This window comes from Haliotis rubra, unplaced genomic scaffold, assembly GCF_003918875.1.
Source record: "Haliotis rubra isolate DU_JTF1 unplaced genomic scaffold, ASM391887v1 Scf91, whole genome shotgun sequence".
Taxonomy (NCBI): Eukaryota; Metazoa; Mollusca; class Gastropoda; order Lepetellida; family Haliotidae; genus Haliotis; species Haliotis rubra.
In genome coordinates, this window is record NW_025767646.1 from 1,051,153 (window position 1) to 1,073,428 (window position 22,276).

General features: G+C 37.8%; 2 protein-coding genes across 2 annotated transcripts in view; both read left to right on the forward strand.

Annotated features, from left to right (window-relative positions):
* LOC124264124 (titin-like) overlaps nucleotides 1-17,585 on the forward strand; it is a 35,744-nt gene extending 18,159 nt beyond the window's left edge. The window contains exons 15-32 of the mRNA XM_046698844.1: nucleotides 4,115-4,393; nucleotides 7,617-7,711; nucleotides 8,355-8,595; nucleotides 8,822-9,235; nucleotides 9,858-9,977; nucleotides 10,269-10,448; nucleotides 10,693-10,790; nucleotides 10,931-11,289; nucleotides 11,733-11,917; nucleotides 12,241-12,355; nucleotides 12,981-13,153; nucleotides 13,367-13,478; nucleotides 13,859-14,088; nucleotides 14,501-14,786; nucleotides 15,159-15,330; nucleotides 15,782-15,982; nucleotides 16,195-16,457; nucleotides 17,451-17,585. Of these exons, the coding sequence (XP_046554800.1) occupies nucleotides 4,115-4,393; nucleotides 7,617-7,711; nucleotides 8,355-8,595; nucleotides 8,822-9,235; nucleotides 9,858-9,977; nucleotides 10,269-10,448; nucleotides 10,693-10,790; nucleotides 10,931-11,289; nucleotides 11,733-11,917; nucleotides 12,241-12,355; nucleotides 12,981-13,153; nucleotides 13,367-13,478; nucleotides 13,859-14,088; nucleotides 14,501-14,786; nucleotides 15,159-15,330; nucleotides 15,782-15,982; nucleotides 16,195-16,398 (3,464 nt within the window). The 3' untranslated portion in view covers nucleotides 16,399-16,457; nucleotides 17,451-17,585. The remainder of the gene's footprint in view (nucleotides 1-4,114; nucleotides 4,394-7,616; nucleotides 7,712-8,354; nucleotides 8,596-8,821; nucleotides 9,236-9,857; nucleotides 9,978-10,268; nucleotides 10,449-10,692; nucleotides 10,791-10,930; nucleotides 11,290-11,732; nucleotides 11,918-12,240; nucleotides 12,356-12,980; nucleotides 13,154-13,366; nucleotides 13,479-13,858; nucleotides 14,089-14,500; nucleotides 14,787-15,158; nucleotides 15,331-15,781; nucleotides 15,983-16,194; nucleotides 16,458-17,450) is intronic.
* LOC124264125 (titin-like) overlaps nucleotides 17,471-22,276 on the forward strand; it is a 72,152-nt gene continuing 67,346 nt past the window's right edge. Inside the window, exons 1-4 of the mRNA XM_046698845.1 lie at nucleotides 17,471-17,720; nucleotides 18,358-19,158; nucleotides 19,402-19,668; nucleotides 19,980-20,246. Of these exons, the coding sequence (XP_046554801.1) occupies nucleotides 17,471-17,720; nucleotides 18,358-19,158; nucleotides 19,402-19,668; nucleotides 19,980-20,246 (1,585 nt within the window). The remainder of the gene's footprint in view (nucleotides 17,721-18,357; nucleotides 19,159-19,401; nucleotides 19,669-19,979; nucleotides 20,247-22,276) is intronic.

Consider the following 22,276-nt stretch of genomic DNA (forward strand, 5'->3'; position numbering starts at 1 on the left):
TCTTTAAAATATGTTGGATATAATAATATTAGTAAAATATAATTTTACAATTTGTATGCAGTTCTGTAAAGTTGTGTCTGCCACTTGCATAATATAACTGAATATGAAGAGACAGTATTTGATAATTAAATAATTTTCATTGTCAATTAAGTCTACTGAACAAAATATGATTTGATTGTGAATATTTTGGGCAATATTTTTGGTCTTCACTGCACAGAAAATATCCCCATGAATATTCATAATCCCGAACATTTTGTTTTGAGTATATTTGAACCTATTGCCTTACTGATACTGATTTGATCTCTGCTTGAGTGTAACCATCTGCATGCTTGAATGTGTACCATCCTTCATTGATTCTCGTGATTGTGATATTAGGGGAGTTGTCTCCCCCTGCCTGATGTATTCACATGTTTTCTCAATAAACTATTTAACAGTTTGTGCCTTCCCTGTAGTGTTTAATATCACCTAGCTTCTGTGTAGCTGCTTTTCTGTTGAAAACAGAATATATTACAAGAAAGAAAATATTTTTTCAGTTTTGCATGAGTTGTTTTTATTTGGTTAAGTTTCTGATGAAATATGCAAAGACACATTTTTGTGTACATAAAAAGAAAGAAGTTTTCTTTCTTTGTAATACGAAATGAATACCTCACAATATACTGAAATGAAGGATAAACACTTATACCTTCAGATACAAATTTGAATGTGCAGGTGAAATATACCAGCAGTATTCCCAACTTCAGTTTCCACAGCAGAATATTTGTAGAAATGTTACTTTGTAAAAAAACAATCTGTTAGATACAGATATCCCTGACTTAGTCTTAATTTATTTGTGTAAACTATCTTAAAAAATTGTCAGCTCAAATTATTCAGTCACGAAGACGATAATGATAAAATTTAGCGCTATACGATCCACACTCACTGATCAGTATACAATGACAAATACACACCGCCTGCTGTGTTCTTATGAAACATTCACCCGGTCATTAAGTGATAACATCACACTTGTCAATCAAACCTGATATGTACACTGATATATGTTATCATACACAGAAAAAAAGTATTTCTCCTGTAGTGTAATAATATGTGTTCATTTTGAGGCTCTTAACCAGGGGTGTTTGTTTTCTAATATTTATTCCTGTATTCTTAAAAACAGTGTTAAAAATGCAAATTGATCTTTATTACTGAAAATGTAGAATTTTAACTTGCAAAAATGATTATTTTATTCTTTTGAGAAATAGACATGAGTCATCATGACATGAACGAAATATGAATTCAATGACTTTGGAAACTAACCCACAGGTAGTGAGTCACATGAAACAGAAACCTGTTGTACTTGAATTATTTATAAGTTGTATCCCAAGCTGGTTGAAGCAAGCAATGAGCTGTATCCCTAGGTTTGCGAGATTCTGTGACTGTGCACAAACAACATGGATTTAGCCTAATGTTGTTCACTTTCATTCTTTGATTCAGAAACATTCTCCAAATAATACTTCTTTTTTTTTTAAAAAAAACGTCAGTTATCAGTTATTATTGTTAGGAGCTTGTGAAACATATTTTTATAAGAATGAATTCAGTTTATTTTCTAAATTTAAAAAAATGAAATAATTGATAATGTGGCAATAAATAACAAAATAAATATGGTAGTATGATATATTTCAAGTATGTTTTATCAGTATAACCCATGTCAGGGTCATTAGATTAATATGTGGAACGTAAAAACTTTTTAGGCCAAAACAAGTAATTTTTGTTTCAAAACATTCTTGGTCAATATGCTGGAGAAAAATGTGTTTTGAAATAAAATATTGGCTGTTTGAGGTTATTTTTCTGAAAACAAAATACTACTATCAGAGTTTATTTATGAGAAAACCAATCTTAATTAAGTTTATTTTCAATCAAACACAACAATTATATATATTTTTAAATATTTGAGTTACTTGCAACCATAAACACAGAAATAATTGGTCTGTCCTTATCTAATGAAATATAGTAAATGTATTTGTATTCTTTACAAAATAAAACTATGGCAGCAATGTCAACCATCCAGTGAGTCAGATATTAACCCTTTCAGGGTCAAACCGTCTCATGTGCTATTGATTAATTACCCACGTTACCTTCAATCAGGAAGAAATTCCTGGTATTCCATAAATCTCATCAGAAAGGTATGTCATTTTCTTCTTTCGTCCCAAAGCTTATTATCAGTGTGTCAGCATCACTGAATATAGAACTTACAGGGTTAAATGCCATCTGGTCTGCTTGATAAAAAAACATCCCATCAGGGAATAGTTGACAGGGCTCAAGGGTGTGTTCACAAACCAATCATTAAATACTTATCGATGAACATACAAGCCTTTTAACCTCTTTGTGCAATCTGACAAAAACCTTTGACACAAATATCTGGTGTTATTGTGAGGTATTCATTTAGTGTTTTCCATGGTTACTTGTTAACCCTTCATACATCATTAACCCTTTATAGCCTGTATATAGCTGCCTATAACCTATATTATCACTGTTCCACTTGGGTAATATTTCCATGGAGGGAAGCTAAAGGTGGATAGCCTTCTTTACCAGTTTACCTTTAGCTACTCTCCTGATCAACAGACTTGCATGCTTTCTTTAAACACTGTCTGTTCTGGGTCATGAATATCAATGAAAAGTGAGGTCAGGCACGAGTCTTCATTGTTGAGGATTGATCAGCATTTAGTAGTTGTTGTATTTTTTTCAGAAATGGTTCAAACTTGTCTGAAAGATAATGTAGTGAATAAAAAAATCTTTATGCCTTAATTTGAATGTTGTTTGCATTCTGGTATGTATAGTGGCTCAGTTAAAATCATAGACAAAAAAAACATGATTTTTTTCAGTAATTCTCTGTGCAGATGGTATGGAATGTTTTAGCTAAAATATGACAAAATCCTTCCTTACAGGAAAATGTGACACTTTGACATATTATTAAAAAGGCTTCATATGAAATGAGAAGATAATTAATTAATTAGTAACAATTTGAAATGCAGGTTCCATATTTTGAAACAAGACTGTTAAAAGAAGTCATAATTTTTAGGATGAATATAGTATTTTAGTTTTGTCAATTTTCAGTATAGTATAACGAAGTACTACAATTAACCCTTTCTTTTCTGACCTGGTGAAATTTTTATATATTTTCTGAAAGAGATGTCTCTAGTGATTTTGAAGCAGTTGCTGTAAATCTGCCGGATTTACCAAGGCGACAGAAAAACTTAGAAATAAAGAAACCTGTTGTAATCTAATCTTGAATAGACGCTTAGAAATCTCCTATCAAATATATTTACCAAGAACAAACATCTTCTACAGGACATATAGCAATAGGAAACCTGTTTCAACTTCTTCTTCATCACTTATCTCCAGTGAAGGATTGTGCGCCACTTAATGTGTTAACCTTCTGTCTTAAGTATTTGCATTGATCTTATTATCTGAAAGTGAGTATCTGATAGCGGACAACTTAAAGCAATGGTAGGACAACTGCAATGCTAAGACTCAAGGTGTGCTGACAACTTTGGGAGATGATGTTTTTTAGCAAAGACAATTGTGAAATGTACACATCTTGTCTTTGATAAGTTAGTGACAACATGTTAAAATGAGATTGTTGAGATATTAAAATGATTTGGGGGAAAGTCAGTCACGAGCAATTGTATTCACTCTTTCAACTCACTGTCATCACATAACTTTTACCTCACATATCCACATAATATCACCACCACGCTACATTTACTTACCTGTGTAATAAATCCAGACCAGTTTATCGCTTCAATTTGATATATTTATATTTTTAAAATGGGTTTTATTCAGCATATTTTTGCAGTAAATGTATGAAGTCTGTTTCTAAATAGATGTATACAAGTCAGTTATAACATATTCATAGCTGACAAATTATTTTAAATTAATAATGTTCAAATTTTTTAACATCCGTGAAAAATTGTAAATAAACTGAAAAACTGGTTTGGTATGAAAACATCACATCATCTCTACATCTAGCACTAACCACATTGTATTCACTCTTATTGTCCTTGTCTGGATCCACTGTAAACCGTTATAATATTACGAAAAAATGAAATATTAGATTTTTTATTATTAACCCTTGCAGTACCAGCTCACATAATTATGGCGCCATCTGCAGTTGAGGTAACAACAGGGGAGATAATCCATATTCCCTGTAGTATAGAAGGTATCCCCACCCCTTCAATCAGATGGTCAGTTGATGGTCGACCATTGGCTGTTGATGACCGGCTACAAGTAGCATCAACACCCACCAGTGCAACCTTGACCATTTCGCTCCCAACGACCTTTGACACAGCTGTATATACATTGACCATTGAGAATGGCACTGGATCGGACCGGGCTGATATAGACGTATTAGTCCAGTGTAAGATAACAATGTTATAACATAATAGATCAAAGAATGTTGCTAAAAAATAACACATCTCAAACAAACGAATAAGGTATTTATTATAGAATCATATACCATTTTTCATTATGCATGTTGTTTTGCTTGAAGTAGATGAGTGTGCATGTTGGAATATATTGTTGGTATTTATTAACTTAATTAGCATATTTTAATGTTTCCTCATATTTTTATGATACATATGTGATAGTTCATGTTTATAGATATGTTCTTGTAAGGGATTTTGTGTTAGATTTGTCTGTAACCTGGAATGGGTGTAATTGATGACAGAATGTTTGAAAGATGAAACAAAATGATTCGGTTGACAGTGTGTGATTCTACCCTGACTGTGGATTGTTGCTCATGATATCAATCACTGGATTGCCTGGTCCAATGTTCATTATTTACTTTGGTCATATAGCTGTAATATTGTTGAATGAGACATTAAAGAACAAACAAATCTTTTAGGATTAGAATAACGTTTAAACAGCGGATGATGAATATATACTAGTAAATGACACTTTAAACATGACAGCTGAGAGAGTGTAAATCTTGCTTGAAGGTATGCAGCAATGGTGATCATATGGTATGAATGAGAAATTCTTGTAGAGCAAATAACAAGGGAACAGAACATCCTTAGTAAAACAGCGGTGCACTGTGCAGTATGTCTACAGAAACGTAATTCAATAAGTACCCTAATCCTTACAATGTGGTTCAACAACAGCCAACACAAGCAACGTTACACTGCACAGACACATTGACATAACAGGTTTAGCGAGACGCACACATAACAACCCCCTAGACAACTTGAATACTTGTGTCGGTGTGTTCACAATGCAGGTAATTCATACATTCTCTATCAGGTGTGCCATTAAGGGGTGGTATCATAAATACAAAATGTATTTATATGGAATCAGGGGAAATTGTAGCAATAGGTGAGGTCACACAAAATTGAATATTTGTTTTTCTGATCTTTTTCAGCAAAGGGATAAATAATGTATCATATTTGATTGACATAAGTTTTAATGTATCAAATTATATTCATACAAATGATAAACTATAACTGAATTTACATTCTATATGTTTGAACAGCATTTACATTGACACATCATTGGGCTACAAAAGTTTGGGCCATGTACATACTGAAGAACCCCCACAAATAATTAATTTGTTCTATCCTGATTGATAAGATATACAAATTTGATACCAGTATCAAGTTGTAATTCACAAGTTGCCTTTGTAAAGCCAAGGAAGCAAATATACCTTACGAGGCAGAAACAGGCCGTATTCTGTGAATGTAAACATGAGGACTGCTCTGTGACAATGGTGTTGTAAACTCACTGAACCAGCCGTGGTCATAGTTCGACCATTAATCATCGACTGAATGCAATCTTGACAAAATCACTCCTCACCAATAGACAAGAATTTCCTTTTACCACTGACAAAACATACCCATAAAAGTCATCAATTACCAATCAAATCATGATCACATTTTCACCAGCCTGCAATGTTGACTTTGTTGAATTCATATGAATTAAAATGTCAGTTTTTACAAGTTCGTATTGATTAGGCTATTAGATCTTGAGGTATTTGTTCAAATAAACATATCCCCAAATGTTTTTTACTCCTGATCGGGACGTGTAAGCAAATATTTTGAGTGTCGATCCAAAGGCAGTAAAACAAGCCAGTGTGACCCCTGAAATGATTATACCTGGCTGTCAGGCTGATAAGATAAAATTGGCAGACGTTCAATCTGTAGACCTCACTCCCCCACCTGTCAAATGGAGTACAGGAGTGTTTGTCAGACCTGTCAATATTTTATCGTTTGTTACTTCCGTGAAGGTCAAGTCAGTGTTTAATTTCTCACGTCTGCTGAATTAAGACATGTGTTTTTAGTGGTCACTTGAGATGAAACAGGTGGACATGAGATTAATTAATGAAGAATGGTAACTAGATACATTACAAGGCCATGGATGACCTGGCTCTGAATCTACAAGCAGGTGTAGGATAGTGTGGATTCTGTCATGAACCTCTGTTACTGGACAGTAGACGTCCATTCTGTAATGTTGTGCATTGGTGGAGATACAATTAACCACAAGACAATTGGACATGAAGGATGTACTTTCAAGTGTGAGATGATGAACTTCAGGCTTGTGTAAAATCAGAGGCATTCATGTCGCCAGATTCTTAAATATGTTTGGATATATTTTCTTATAACACAGGAAGAGAACCTGTTTGCAGCATTGAGTTTGCATGCTCTTCAAAATGTGTCATTAGCTGTAACATCTAAGTTGTTTATAAAATTTGGATCCTTGCAAACAAGAAATGTGAAACTGGAAGTGGCTCCTAACAGGATTCTGTGTTTTGACATTGGTTCCTGGATGAATAAGCAGCAAGATTCAATATGAATTCTTCAGATGGCAAAGTTTTAGGAATTTCAGTTTGGAAATGATATTTCAAACATATTATCCAGTATTTTGTGGATGTGGTGATGCTGTCAAGACCTGTATCATGTGAGGTGTGTTGAGAGATAGGTATGGCCCCCACCATCACGGCCATCACTCTTACTGGTAGTATTAAGATCAAGGAAATATATCTACACTATTACAGTAAACATGGTAAGTCAGTGCTGTAAGTTACAAGGAATTGTTCTGCATACAACTGTGGGTGGGACATAATGTCAATCTCTTTTGAAATAGTATCCCTGCTGTTTAAATAGGTTACCACATATAGGTTTGTGATATTTACTTTGGTATGTAAATATGTTTTATTGATATAACCCTTCACAGTTTAAGAGGATATAAATTACAAATGGACAGGATAACTGAAGGAAGGGAGGTAAGAATGGAAAAGACTGGAAATGAATGAAAGACAGTGTGATGAAGAATGCATGAATCCATGAATGAAATGTGCAGTTGATAAATGATGGAAGACGTAGGAATGACTATGTGGAAATATTTTCATTTTGTGTGTTCTGAACATATTTCACACTTTAAGGCAAGGTAGATCTTTTGTAGATGTATTTTCTTTTGGTAGATCTTTTGTATATGTATTTTCTTGCTTAAACAATTAGCAGTTTGCTTCTTTTAATATATTTTGTCGTGTAGTTTATAGAATAGGAATTTTTTTTCTGAGTCCAAATATTTAAATGTTATGTCAAGAAACGAGGACAAATGTTCATGGCAGTGATATTGTTTTCTTTCAGCTGTGGAGGAAGTCATTGAACCAGAGGAAGAGAAACCAGAGGAAGTGCCAGCAGGCCAGGCTCCCGAGTTTGTTCTCACCATCAAGACTGAGACGGTGAGTTTTCCTTAAATCTTTATTGTATATATACATAGTTGGTTAGTTAAGTGACAAGGTTGAGATGTGGGTTTGAGTTACCATATGAACATAATGTGTAAAGTCCCGTAAGGGGATCCCAATGCTAATGGATATTGCTAAAGCTGAATAAAAGCATACTCACTTGATATAACTATCATCAATTTCTGTTTTCCAAAGGTGATTTGCTCATATATCAAATTCATTTGCTCACTGGGGGTGGTGGGGTAGCCTTGTGGTTAAAGTGTTTGCTCATCCGCGACGAAGACCTGGGTTTGATTCCTCACATGGGTACAATGTGTGAAGCCCATTCCTGATGTTTCCCATCATGATATTGCTGGAATATTGCTTAAAAGTGGCATAAAACCATAATCACTCACTCATTGCTCACAAATGAGATCAAGTGCACTTCATCTATGGTGATAATGTGCACCTCATCCATAGCCTCAAAACTTATCTTTTCCGCCAGTTCTGTGAGTCGTAACAACTTTGTCATCATCCCTTCCTATGTACTTTTCAACTGTTGAGCCTTGAGCATGCTGCAAGTGTGGAAATGAGCAGCATTATAAATGTGCACTATTATTATTATTATCATGTGCACTGTATTATCGTGCATCATGTGCAGGTCGAGGAGGGAGAGACAGCCGACTTCACCTGCCAAGTGGTTGGACAGCCAACGCCAGAGATCCAGTTCTTCTACAACACCAAGGAGCTGCAGGATGAAGGCCGCTACATGATCTTTGAGGAAGATGGACTCCACCATCTTGAAGTCTATGACATCCTTCCAGAAGATGAAGGAAAATATGTTGTCAAGGCAACCAATCCATTCGGTCAAGCAGAGTGCTCAGCTGAATTGGTTGTTAAACGTAAGTATCAATAATATTTCAGGGAATTAAGATTAATACTGAATTGTTTGTGGCTAATTCATTGGCACCTGTCATCATGAAAATTCTGAAATGATTCACTGATAATGAAAAGTGTTAGCATTTATGGTATAATTTCCCATTGAAAAATTAGAATTTTTGAATGTTTTGTAGTGTTCAAAGTGTTTAGGATAATTGGAAGAATATATCATAAAAATATTTGTATCAGCCAAACCTGTGGAGGAACCCAAAGAGGAGGAACCTGTTGTTGAGGAAGAGATTCCTCAGGAGGAAGTTCCTGTTGTTGAGGAGATCCCACAGGTGGAGGAGGTGGTTGTCGAGGAGGCACCAAAGATGGTTGCTCCCAAGTTCATCATCAAGATCGAGACAGTGGAGACAAAGAGCGGAGAACCTGCCAAGTTCACCTGCAAGGCAACTGGTGTTCCATCTCCTGAGCTCATCTGGTACAAGAATGACAAGGAGATCACAAAGATGGACAAAGACTTCAAGATTGACTATGCTGAGGACAACGAGACTTCCCTGATCATTGTCAAAGTCCAGCCAGACCATGATGATACCTACACTTGCAAGGCCACAAACCCAGCTGGCTCAGACAAAACCACTGCAGAGTTGTTTGTTGAAGGTAGGACATTTTTTAAATCATTTATGGTAACAGAGTGTATAAACCTCAGCCAAATGGCTCTTACAAGTTTAATTCACTTCATGAAAAGCTCACTTTGTCTATCTCATTAGCATTAAAAGATAAGTAAAGTTTTGAATGTGGAAATGTCTAGTTCTAGAATTTTCCTGTCAAGGTCAAAGGTTAAAACAAGGACAAGGACCCAGGAGACAAGGATCTAATTTATATTAATTTGGAAGTGGGGCGGTGGGGTAGCCTAGTGGTTAAAGCATTCGCTCGTCATGCGGCAGACCCGGGTTCGATTCACCACATGGGTACAATGTGTGAAGCTCATTTCTTGTGTCCTCCGCCATGATATTGATGGAATATTGCTACAAGTAGCATAAAACTCGACTTGGACATGTTAATCAGTGGGTGAGGATTATATAACTGGCAATCAGCTACATACAAATGTGGATGTACATCATTCAAATATTGAATGAAACATCAGACCCCTTTTCACCTCACCTCGCCTCTCATGGAAATGGACATATTATTATTTGTAGCTCTGGATACTTTTGTACTGATGGTGTAGATAATGATGGTGGTAGCACATGGTGATCAATGATCATTAATTTTTCTCCAGAAGAACCTGAGGAGAAACTCTCTCCACCAGAGTTCATCAAGGTTCCTGAAAATGTCACAGTTCGCGAGCATGACCAGGCCAAATTCATTGTCAAGGTCATTGGAATTCCCAAACCAACAGGTAAACCTAAATACTAATTTGTCAGTGATTATCAAAGCTCTAAATGGCTTTTGTGAGTGCACTCTAAGTCACCTTCAGGAAATGCAAGCCCTATGAGAAAATATGCATGATTTAAAAAAGGTAAACTAATAGTAGAATGTAAATAATATTGATAAGAACCCACTTCAGTTTGATCTTAAATGTCATCGGTAATGAGTAAGAGTGTGGCATGTATGTTTTGTTTATGATTATTGTTGTGTCTGTGACAAGTATGTGTTGTGCGTGTGTTACGTGTGAGTGTTGTCTGTTCAGTCACCTGGAAGCGGGACAACAAGGAACTGGATGACAAGGAGCTGTTCCACTTTGAGAAGTATGAGGACACCTACTGCTTCGAGATCAAGGACACCGAACTGAACGACGCCGACACCTACACCTGCCATGCTGTCAACTCTGAGGGAGAAGCCACGGCTGACATACCCCTCATTGTCAATGGTAAGGTGTTAGAGATTCTTCTCTTGCTGGAGTATCGAACATTAAAAAAGGAAATCAGTCCCCCAAATCACTTTTAGTCAACTGATATGTGTATGCTGGATGTGTACAATACACCCAACAACTTATAATGAGATTGGGATCACTATTGTCTGTGATGTATTTAGATGTTTATATATGGAATATTCTCCTCTATGATGTGTTCTGAGGTCACATTATTGTCTTAACCATGTCTTTTGTTTTACAGAAATTAAACGTGATGAGCGACTCTCAGAGTCTCCACTCCTGCTTAAGACAAAGGAAGAGACCAGACCTCCTGTCTTCATCGAAACAATCGAGGACACTGTGAGTAGTTTATAAACTTAATTGTTTGTACCATAGTTCCTTTACTTATGTTGTGGTTGAAAATCTGTGTGAAATTTGAAATTTGTTAAGATTATATGGACATTCAGACACGTAATGACTTCTCATTTCTTTCCATACAGACCATCATGGAAACAAAGACGTTGACTCTTGTTGCCAAGGTTACTGGTCTGCCCCGCCCAGAGGTAGAATGGTTCAGAAACGACAAGCCAGTAAGCACACTGCCGAACCATCGCCCAGTCTATGAAGACGAAACATGCACTTTGAAGGTTGTCAAGGTAACCATGGACCAGGCTGGAGAGTACAAGTGTGTTGCCACCAACAGTGCTGGCACTGCAGACTGCACTGCCAACATCACCATCGAGGGAGTGATGGAGGCACCAGAAATCACACGTGAGCTGCCGAACAGGGAGGTCCGTGAAGGTCGTCCTGTCAAACTGGACTGTGCTGTGAAGGGAATTCCCGAGCCAGATGTCGAATGGTAGGCATGAATTTGAGGCGTTGTTGCATGATGATGAGTGTCTGATTTTCAGCCAGCTCTTTGTATAATTTAGTACAATTTAGTATGAGTGTATCATTTGTAGTACTCATAATTTTGGCACTGAAGATTGATTACAGTATTTAGGTTGACAGAGTCTAGATTTGGCCATTTATGTAAAATCAGAATCATAATGATCTGATGAATACTGTTACATATTAAGGGGCAGAGAGTACCTTGGGGGTTAAAGTCGTTAAAGCTTGTTTGTTTTGCTGAAAATATGGGTTAGATTCCCCTTATGGGTCTAATCATTGATTTATTCCTGGTATCCTTAGCAGCATTGCCTAAAGTGATTGGAAACCATCCTTATTCATCACTATGATCAGACTGATAAATAAATGGAATTTTTCCCATGATGTACATCCTGCACACAATGTGTCTCCCAGGTTTATCAACGATGAGAAGATTGAGCCAGGTGTTAGGTTCCATGTTGACCAGCGCAAGATGTACACAGACACCCAGCATACTCTCAGCATTGAGCCCACTGAGGTGGAAGATGCCGGCACCATCAGCGTCGTCGCCACCAATAAGGCTGGAGAAGCCAAGACTGAGGGCACTCTCACTGTTGAAGGTCAGTAAGGGGGATAACTCTGTGTGTCAAAACTTTTTGTAAATGGCCATCTTGTATCCTCAAGAGATATATTGCTGAGCAAGTAACTTGGTTTGGGCAAAGTAGCAATTCTAGCAAGTTGAATTTAAGTCAGTCTAAAACAAATTTGTGTTGTCTCTGTTAGAATCAGTTCTGCTTCTTTTAATGTGTGAACCTGAATTTGCATCAGATGGCGGAACTTAAATCATATTGCACTTAAGTGTTTTACTTTCCTGTCAACTTTACATTTGTGATTTTTGTTATATTGTGTTTGATGATAACCATGCATTGTTTTGCTTTTACAGAGAAGAAAGAAGGGCCCAAGTTCATCAAGAAGCTGGACACTTATGAAATTCTGGAACATGAATCACTCCGTATGGAAGTGGTTGTCTCAGGCAAACCTAAACCCACGATCACATGGTGAGTAAGATACCTGACAGTTGATACAAATGTAGTCATCCTCTACATACTTGACAAAAATCATGGACTTTAGTGATTATACGTTTTTCTAAAATGGACATGTGTCATGACCTTCACCTTCACTCATGATTGATGATACATGTTGGGAAGGAAATGATCATCCTATTAATAATCAGATTAGCAGCCTGTCTCTTCCACAGTATTTGGTTCCTTTATGTCTGACATTGTCACTATTACAAGTAACCCAAGTTAAGAAAACTTTCATGTTCACAGGATCTTGAACTGGAGTGATCTTACTGATAATGGTAACACGTGGTGCTGATCTACATATCATTGTCACGTGGGTCACTGTATCATATTAGTAATAATATCATCCAGTCCACTGTTTGTATTCCTACACAGCCATAGGCAGATCCAGAGGGGGGCGTGCAGGGTTATGCACCCCACCTTTTGTCCTGAAAGTTGTTTGTTCAATGACCATTGAAACTCGGGTGAAAATGAAGTGTGCACCCCCCTTTTCTCAATAGTGTGCACCCCGTCTTTCTCAAAAAGCTGCATCCGCCCCTGACAGCACAAGTCTGAACCTACATGATGTATGTTGACCATGTGCTTGTTCCTCTTGTAGGATGAAGGGAGACAAGGAGCTTGTGGAGACTGAGGACATCAAGTTTGAGGTGCAAGATCAGACCCACACTCTGGTCCTCAATAACATCAAGACTGAAGATGCGGGACTCTACACAGCTCGTGCTCAGAACCCTGCAGGACAAATATCATGCAATGGACGCCTCAAGGTCACACGTAAGTATAAATACTAATTGTAAGTGGAGCCCAAGTTTTGATAACCCGCTTATGTGGAGTCCATGACTGTAGGATGAGTTGTGGGACAGGAACATCTTTAAGTTTGTTACATAATTACTCTGTGACACACTTCTTGTAAAACTAAATGTAATTCCCTTCTTGTGAGATTAGAGCATGATTGCTTACAAGTTAATACTCCTGTTCTTCCTTCAGCTGTCAAGAAGCCAAACATCACACGGAAGCTCTCCGATTCGCTGGTCCCTGTTTCTGGATCTGCCAAATTTGAGTGCCAGGTCAAGGGTGTACCTCAACCTGATGTGGAATGGTGTGTAGACTCATCTCAATATTAGCTGTAAAACATCAAAATTAGAACATTTGTCTCTTGTTTGATGCCTAATGACATTCAAAGAAGCATTTCATCTGCCTTTTTGAAACACTGTGAAAGAACGGTAAAGAGGTCTTACTCTCCTGTCTATTTCTGAATGGGAATTGGCAAGGTAGAGTAGCCTATTAGTTCAAACACCTGTGTTGAATACAGCAGATACAGTGTGTGGAGACCAATTCTGATGTTCCCACAATGATATTTCTGGAATATTGCTAAAAGTAGCAAAATATCATACTAACTCACATTCTAAGTAGCGATCAACATGATTTTTGTTTCTCTAATATTTGCACCTCATGATATGTGGCCCGATAAATCCTCAGGGTGCTGAACGGAGAAGTCCTAGAGCCCAGTGACAACATCCACATGGAGTTCAACCCCAAGTCTGGCACCCACACTCTGGTCATTGACAAGGCCACCAAGGACATGAAGGGAACTGTCGAGGCCCGTGCCAAGAACAGTGGAGGCGAGGTCTTCACGTCTGCCCAGATGGACGTCCGAGGTCGCTCACCCGAGTTTGTTATGCCACCAATGAAGTGCACTGTGCTTCAAGGTAAGAGACGATGTAAATGAATTGTTTGTTTCATTCTTTGTTATTGAAGCTTATTGTTATTATAGCCAACAGTGACATGATTAATACTGATTAAAAAAATTGTAATTTAGTCATATCACAAAATAAGTTGTTCTATATTGTTTAAGGGACTGCCCATTTTGTATTGTGATGTGGGATGTTTGTTTGAGAGTAATTAATTATTTGGAAACTCATGAGACAATATGTTTTGGAACAAAATTCCAGGATAGCATTGAAATCACATTTTGTTTTTAAAATCCCATGACCATTAATTTTTCCTGCAGTTCTGAACTTTCCACAATTGGTTACCTTCTCAGGATTATGCTGTTTTGTTCTATAACAGTTTCTGGAACACTCTAAACCAGTCACTGCATGTTCATATTTCCCTTTCCAGGTCAAACTGCAATCTTCCGTAGTGCCATTGAGGGAGAACCCAAACCCAAAGTTGAATGGTCGAAGGGTAAATGGCAAAAGATCAAAGATGGAGGTCGTTACCATGTATATGAGGATGAATCAACTCACGAAAATGTGCTTGAGATTGACCAGATCAAGCCTAGTGATTCTGGTACCTACACCATCACTGCCACCAACGAACATGGCTCCAAGGCTGAACCTGCCACCCTAATGGTGACTGACAAGGAGGAAGAGGCTGCTGACTGGAAGAAGGGACTCAAACACAGGTATGCTCAGTCAAACACAACTAAGATCAATCAAACAGAAGTAAAATGCAGCTTACCTTAATCATACACTGGTGAACCTTAGTCAAACATAGGTAAACTCACTTTGTACCGGTAAATTCAGCCAACCGCAGTTTAAGTCAATCAAACACAAGCAAACTCAATGAAACATAGGTCAACTAGGTCAACACAGGTTAACTCAAACACAAGTTAACTCAGTCAAACTTAGATACACTCAGTCAGACACAGCTAAACTTGATCAAAAGCTTTTAAACCTCAGTGAAACATACCTAAACTCAAACTATTGCCTCAGAAAAGATAAACATCTTTACAAAAGGCAAAAGAGAGATCTATGTATATTGCCTTCTTTCACAGAGAACACAAGACCCTGTCTGAGGAGGAAGCAGAGCTGAACTGGCGTGACATGCTGAAGCATGTGGAAACCCCAGAGGAAGAGGCTCCAGAACCAGAGGCCAAGCCTGCCCCTCAGATGATGGAGATAGAGAGGCAGCCCTACGAGATGCTACCAAAGAGAGAGCGACCAGAGGTAGGATCACTACAAACAAGAATCAAGTCTATGATGAAGTCAACATAAAATATGAAACGTTGAGCATTCAGTGTTGAATAGTTGGTGGTGTCTCTGTAATGCCAGGATCATCTTTAATATCCATTTTTGGTCAGAATACATGGAATAGTCAAAGACAGTTTGAAGGTTTTCAATGGTTTGATATTGCTGATTGTGCATCATGCTGATTTGGCATTGATTGTTGGCCATGCAGACAAACATTGGCTTGCCGGAACCAGATTTATTTTTTACAATCCACCATAGCTGACATATTGTGGAATTAACAGCATCCACTCATGAGGATAGTCTAGTCAGTGACTTTGTACTCAACTCAACAATACATTTCAAAGCAATGAGAAATGCTTGGAGCAATACTTTTTCAAAAGTTGATTATTTCCTGACTTTGAAGTCATGTGATTCTCCCTGTTTGTAGATGGAGATGGACACATCAGAATATGCCTTCACCCTGCCCAAGAGAGAACGTCCCGAACTGGAACAGGCAGAGTTCCAGCGCCCAACTGCTGCAGCTCCTGCAGAGGCACCTGAAGAGGAGAAGGGTCATTATGTCCGACCTCAGAAGTTCAAGGAAGCTGAAGAGATGGAGGAGAGTCACCTGGTTATTCCCAAAACTCAGGTATGATTCAATTTTGGAATGTAATTGAGGAATGTAATGTTTGACAAAGACAAGAAATTGCTGCAGTATTTTTCAATATGTTGGTTATGTCAGAGTATAACTTGTCCTATTGCTTGTTAATAGAGGTACTGAAAAGAGGATTGGCTGGACAAGAGGAAATCTGATTCAGTTGTCATTTTTCAACTAGTTATAACAATATTCTTCTTTTCTAGTGGAAGTGGATCGTACCACTCGAGGACATGACAGTAAAGGAACGCGAGGCTGCTAAGTTTGAGTGTGAGCTCTCTGTCGCCAATGTCAATGTTGTCTGGACAGTCAAAGGTGAAGAGGTCATCCCAAGTCCTAAGTATGCTATCAAGGCTGACGGTAAACAGCACACTCTGTTGGTCAGCAAGTGCCGCCCGCCCCAAGGATGAGGGTCCTGTGTCATGTGCATATGGAAACATCATCACAGAGGCAAAGCTGAATGTCATAGGTGAGTTTGTCATGTCAAATAAGAACTGTAGTTATATGGCTTGAATGAGTGTGTGAGTTTAGTTTTATGCCGCACTCAGCAATATTCCAGCTATATGGTGGCGGTCTGTAAATAATCGAGTCTGGAACAGACAATCCAGTGATCAACAGCATGAGCATCGATCTGCGCAATTGGAAACCGATGACATGTGTCAACCAAGTCAGCGAGCCTGACCACCTGATCCCATTAGTCGCCTGTTACGACAAGCATGGGTTACTGAAGCTGAATATTCTAACCCGGACCTTCACGGGGTATATGGCTTGAAAGACCGATAAATACATTCATAGGCTTTAAATGGTTAATATGATCAATATAAAGTACAAATTTAATAATTTTTTCCAGAGTTTCAGATGTATTGTTGATATACTATAGACATCTTTGTTCATGAAATGTTGATTGATCAAAGTTCATGAACACTGGACATTGCGAGCTAGATTCTATCGCTACCCAGTGCTATATGCTTCATGCAAGTGAATGAGGATTGAGTATCTGACCTAGCTGGTCACGTGTCATGATATCTAAACACCATGTGTCATGATATTGAAACACCATGTGTCATGATGTCGAAACACCATGGGTCATGATATCGAACACTATGTGTCATGATATTGAAATGCCATGTGTCATATCGAATGTCATGATATAAAAACCCATACATCTTGATATCGAACCACCATGTGTCGTGATATCGAAACACCATGTGTGATTATATCGAAACACCATGTGTCATGATATCGAAACACCATGTGTTGTTGCTAATATACTTGCCGTGATTTGATAACTTAGATTGTCGTGACATACCTTGAATGTCGCTGTCTGAGGCTTAAAACCGAATTTACTCACTCAGATAGTGATAAAATAAAAGATTGGACATCTCTGTCCATTTGTTTGAGAGACAAAACAACCTGTTGACCTGATAATATCTGTGACACGAGAATTCTTGTTCTGATACAGAGGTTCCAGCTGACTTCTTAATGAAGCTGGAAGATGGCAAGGGAAAAGAGGGAGAAGACGTCACCTTCAAATGCAAGACCAACGATGATGATATCCCAGTCTTCTGGTTCATCAATGGCAAACCAGTGCCCATTCCTTCAGACAAATATGTCATCAAATCAGATGGCTATGAACACACTCTCACTATCAAGAACTTGCTTCCAGAAGATGCATGTGAAGTCACAGCAGTCATTGGTGACAACAAGACTTCAGCTGACCTCGCTGTTCAAGGTGATTGTCACTCATTATATAGATCAGTTTATTGATGGCTTAGTTGTCTATGGTGTCACAATTTGCTATGCTGGTTGTCAGAATGATTTCTTATTGATGATGTTTCTTGGTAGCATCATACTCCTGCTCTTGACATTCACCAAAGTGTTATATGATAAAGACCTCCATACTTCTCACTTTTATCCTACATCAGACAGACATTGTGATATGTCTGAAATACTGTTTTGATAGGCATTAAACCAGACTCTTGTAAACATAAATCCAGTTCCTGAAAAGTTTAAAGTATAGTGCTTCTTATGGCTTTCATATTGTAAGAAAAATACCAATACCAATTTTCTGAATGCAGATTAGTAAAACTTTGTTTCCAGTTTAAAATAAGCTGTGATTATGTTAAGATCAAGACATGAAAATGACATTAGATCTAGTTGATAGACTAAGGATATAGACTGCTTAACAAACACAAAATAATTTAAACACTGAAAAGGTATTAATGCTCAATAGGAATAGCTCTTATGGCTGATGACCTTGTATGAGACATTACAACTGGATTCCTTTTAAAATACTTATACATCCTTAAAAGAGCATTAACTGGCTTGCTTAAGTGAACTCATTCCAAATGTTCCATGTATTATTGCAGAAGTTTCTGCTGACTTCACCATCCCCCTGAAGGATGTGACTGCCAAAGAAAATACAACTGCTGAGTTTGAATGCACTCTGACCATACCAGTGGACAATGTCCAGTGGTTCATCGATGGAGAGGAGATAACCCAGGATGCCAAGTACCAGTTTGTTGATGATGGCAGGGTCCACAAGCTCATCATCAAGGATGTGGCCCCAGAAGATGCTGGAACTGTCACAGTCAAGGTCGGCAACAAGTCATCTGAAGCCCAATTCATTGTGGAGGAGATTGATGTCGACTTCACTGTTCCTCTTGAGGACAAGACCACTTACGAGAAATCAAGTGTTGACTTCGTTGTTGAGCTGAACAAAGAAACAGACAAGCTGAAATGGTACCAGGATGGAGAGGAACTTAAGACGATGGAAGGCATCAAGATAGTGCAGGATGGCAAGACCCACAAGCTCACCCTTGAGGATGTTGCGGTTGAGGACACTGGGAAGATCACAGCCAAGGTTGGAGACAAATCAACAGAATGTCAACTCACTGTCAATCCTCTTCCTTTGGAGTTCACAGTGCCGCTCAATGATGTCACTGCCATTGAAAACTCCACTGCTGAGTTTGTCTGTGAGCTGTCCCGCGATGTGGAGAAAGTCAAGTGGTTCCTGAACGATGTGGAACTGAAGGAGAGTGACAAGATCAAGTTCATCTCTGATGGCAAGACCAAGAAGCTCCAGATCAAGGATGTCAAAGTGGAGGAAGAGGGTCCAGTCAGTATCATGGCTGATGACAAGAAGACAACTGCATCACTCTTTGTGATAGGTAAGATATATAACTTGACAGATGAATGACTAGGGATTTATGGATCACAAGTGTATTGTGTATACACAATATCTCAAGGTCAATGTTTTTTGTCCAGGGTAAACTTACTGATTTGCAACTGATGTATGGAAAGTAAGATTTTACGGACACTATTATCTCTTAAATAGCTTATGGTTTGGTTGAAATATGAACTAAACCCAGTTTATTTTTCCTAAAAGATAATTGTTTGTTTTCTGTTACCAGAACTGTCACCCGACTTCCTGACTCCTCTCAAAGACCTGACCATCGACGAGCTCCAGACTGCAGAGTTCATGTGTGAGGTCAACAAGGATGGTGCCACACCCAAATGGTTCCTGGATGGCCAGGAGATCAACGAAGACAAACGTTATCAGATCATCAGCGATGGTCGCACTCACAAACTCATCATAAAGGAAGCTACACTACCAGACTCAGGGGAAATAACTGCCAAGGTCGAGGACAAGAAGACCTCTGCAAATCTGACAGTTAAAGGTATTTCTACAGTCTCTCTTGTCATAGACATTGTAGTGTGGTGAGAATAAGACCAGAAAAGTATCATTGTCAGATCCAGGATTCAACTCAGTTATCATGATGTGAACTCAATAACTGATGATCTGACAACGAAATTGGGCAAATTGTGGTTTGGTATTTTTGACATGTTATGTCACAGATGTGCAAATGAAGTGAGTAAACTGGTCTTATTCTCAAAATAATGGTTTCTTTTGGCAGCTGCTTGATTCCAAATGCATGACCTTGACCTTGATGTTTGTCCTTCACCTTGCAACCCATTTTTACACCTGCAGAAATTCCAGTTGAGTTCACTGCTCAGCTTTCTGAGCAACACGTTGAGGAGCACAAGATCGCATGCTTCAAATGTGAAGTGAATAAAGAGGATGTCTCTGTCACATGGGAGAAGGAAAGTGCACCAATTGAACCCAGCAATAAACATATCATCCAACAGGAAGGCACATCTCATACTTTAGTCATCAAGGATTGTGATAAAGATGATGTAGCCGAATATTCAGTCGTCGTTGGCGACCAGAAGAGCTCTGCTAGGCTGCGCCTTGATGGTAAATTTCTCTGCATAGCATATATATTTCAGCCATAACTGCATTTTGCTTTTGCATTAGAGCTAACACAACCAAAGTCATGGAACAACATATCTTCTGACGGACATTAATTTTTTTATTTCATTTTTGTCAGAAAAGGTAATTTAATGTTCCATGAATTTTGTTGTTTGATGAGTAATTTCAGGGGACCAGGTAGGAAAACAATCATTAATGAAACATTTTATTTATTTTACATCATCAGTTTTTGTTATTATGACGAGCATTGAATGTTGTGTTTGCATTTTCGAATGTATGAAACTATTTTGTTTGTCAGCCTAAAAACATATATTTGTTGGAATCCACCTGATGTCATGAAATGTTATTTTTATCTGACTAGTTTTAAATGTTTCATATAATTCAGGACTCAATCTCACAAAACAATAGCAGCATGACAGCTATCTAAGGTCTATTCTGAAATAGAGAACTCTGTCAGTCATAAAGTTATGATTGCTTTACACAACAGAGCCAGCAGAGCAGAAAAAGAACTCCAAAAATCTGTTGTATAATAGTCATGATAAGCCTGAAAAACTACCGATTTTTTAACTCACTCACTTTTCATATGACTATAGTTAATGGGTCATTGGTATGGCAACACAATCTGGAAGTTGTGGGTGTTCTTGTATGGGGTAGTATATTTGTCATGACATCTTCTGGATTCCAAGTTTCATGCATTGTTGATGCCATGCCATGTTCTTGCAATGAGAATGGTAGGTAGGAATCCATGTGGCATGCTGTGGTGTGATGCCGTTCTTGGGTAATACCAACCTTTTAGTGAATATGGAGGCTTATTCCTCAGTAATAAGTTATTTTTGTGTATTGAATGCTCTGTTATTACTTACATAATATAACCTTTTGGTTAAGGCACTCCCTTGTAACACAACTGAAAGTGACTTGAACATTTTCAACTGCGTTGACAGTATTTTAGTCATTAGCCGATTGGCGTTATTCCAGACTCCTTGCTTACTTCCCCTCATGGTGCAGCATGTGATGCTCAATCTTAGTGTTCCCATCCAAGCTGTTTTTAGATTATTGCTAAAACGGGGATTTAACATACTTTTTTTCTTAAATGAGTTTTGATGAAAAAATAATACAAATTGTACCATTTTAGATTTGTCTCTGAAAGGTTGGTTTCGGTTGAGATAGCATGGTGTATGTTATTGTTAACAATTCCAGTTTCTATATACAGTGACACTCTTGTTTAATAAACTTGTTCCTAAGTTATATTTTCAGGAATTGAAGGGATGAAAATTCTGAAGTGAAATTGTTAATTCTTTTTTACCTATTTCTTAATTTATTCAAAATGCTTTAATTAACATATCACCCCTTCCGGCAGTAGATTTCAATTCCCACGAAATAGTGGTAGACATATTGGTCCACGACACCTAGTTTCACTGTATAACATGCATGGGGTTATTAGTTATTACAGTTGCATGATGGGTAAGGTAGATCAGACCATATCATTACGTACATTTATACATGATGTTCTTTATGTTCTTGTTGACACATTTATCACATGATGTTCTTTATGTTCTTGTTGACACAAATATCACAAAAGTGCTGGTGGCAATTTATTTTTATTTCAACATCAGCAATATAATTACACCCCCCCCCAAAAAAAAATTTTTTTTTTTAAATTCATGATCTATAACTGTTTTTATTCTGCATATGAGGATTGTCATATGGAGCTTGTATAACTTTAAATTATTAGGTTATAAAAGGTCTAACAGGTACCTGTCAAAAGTTGAGTAGTGTGTGAATATATCTATTACAATTTACCAGCCTTATTGGGAATTTGTTTAATTTACATACTTTTTGTGAGAAAGTTGTAAGGAAAGTAGTACATTTATCTGATGATGTGGTCTGTCCGTGCATGATGTTTTAATGGTGTTCCTGTGTAGCATCCTCTGACCCAGATTTTTTATTTGCTTGGATTGCAGACAACCCTGTTGAAATAATATCACCTCTTCAACACACACGAGCGTTCGAGCATG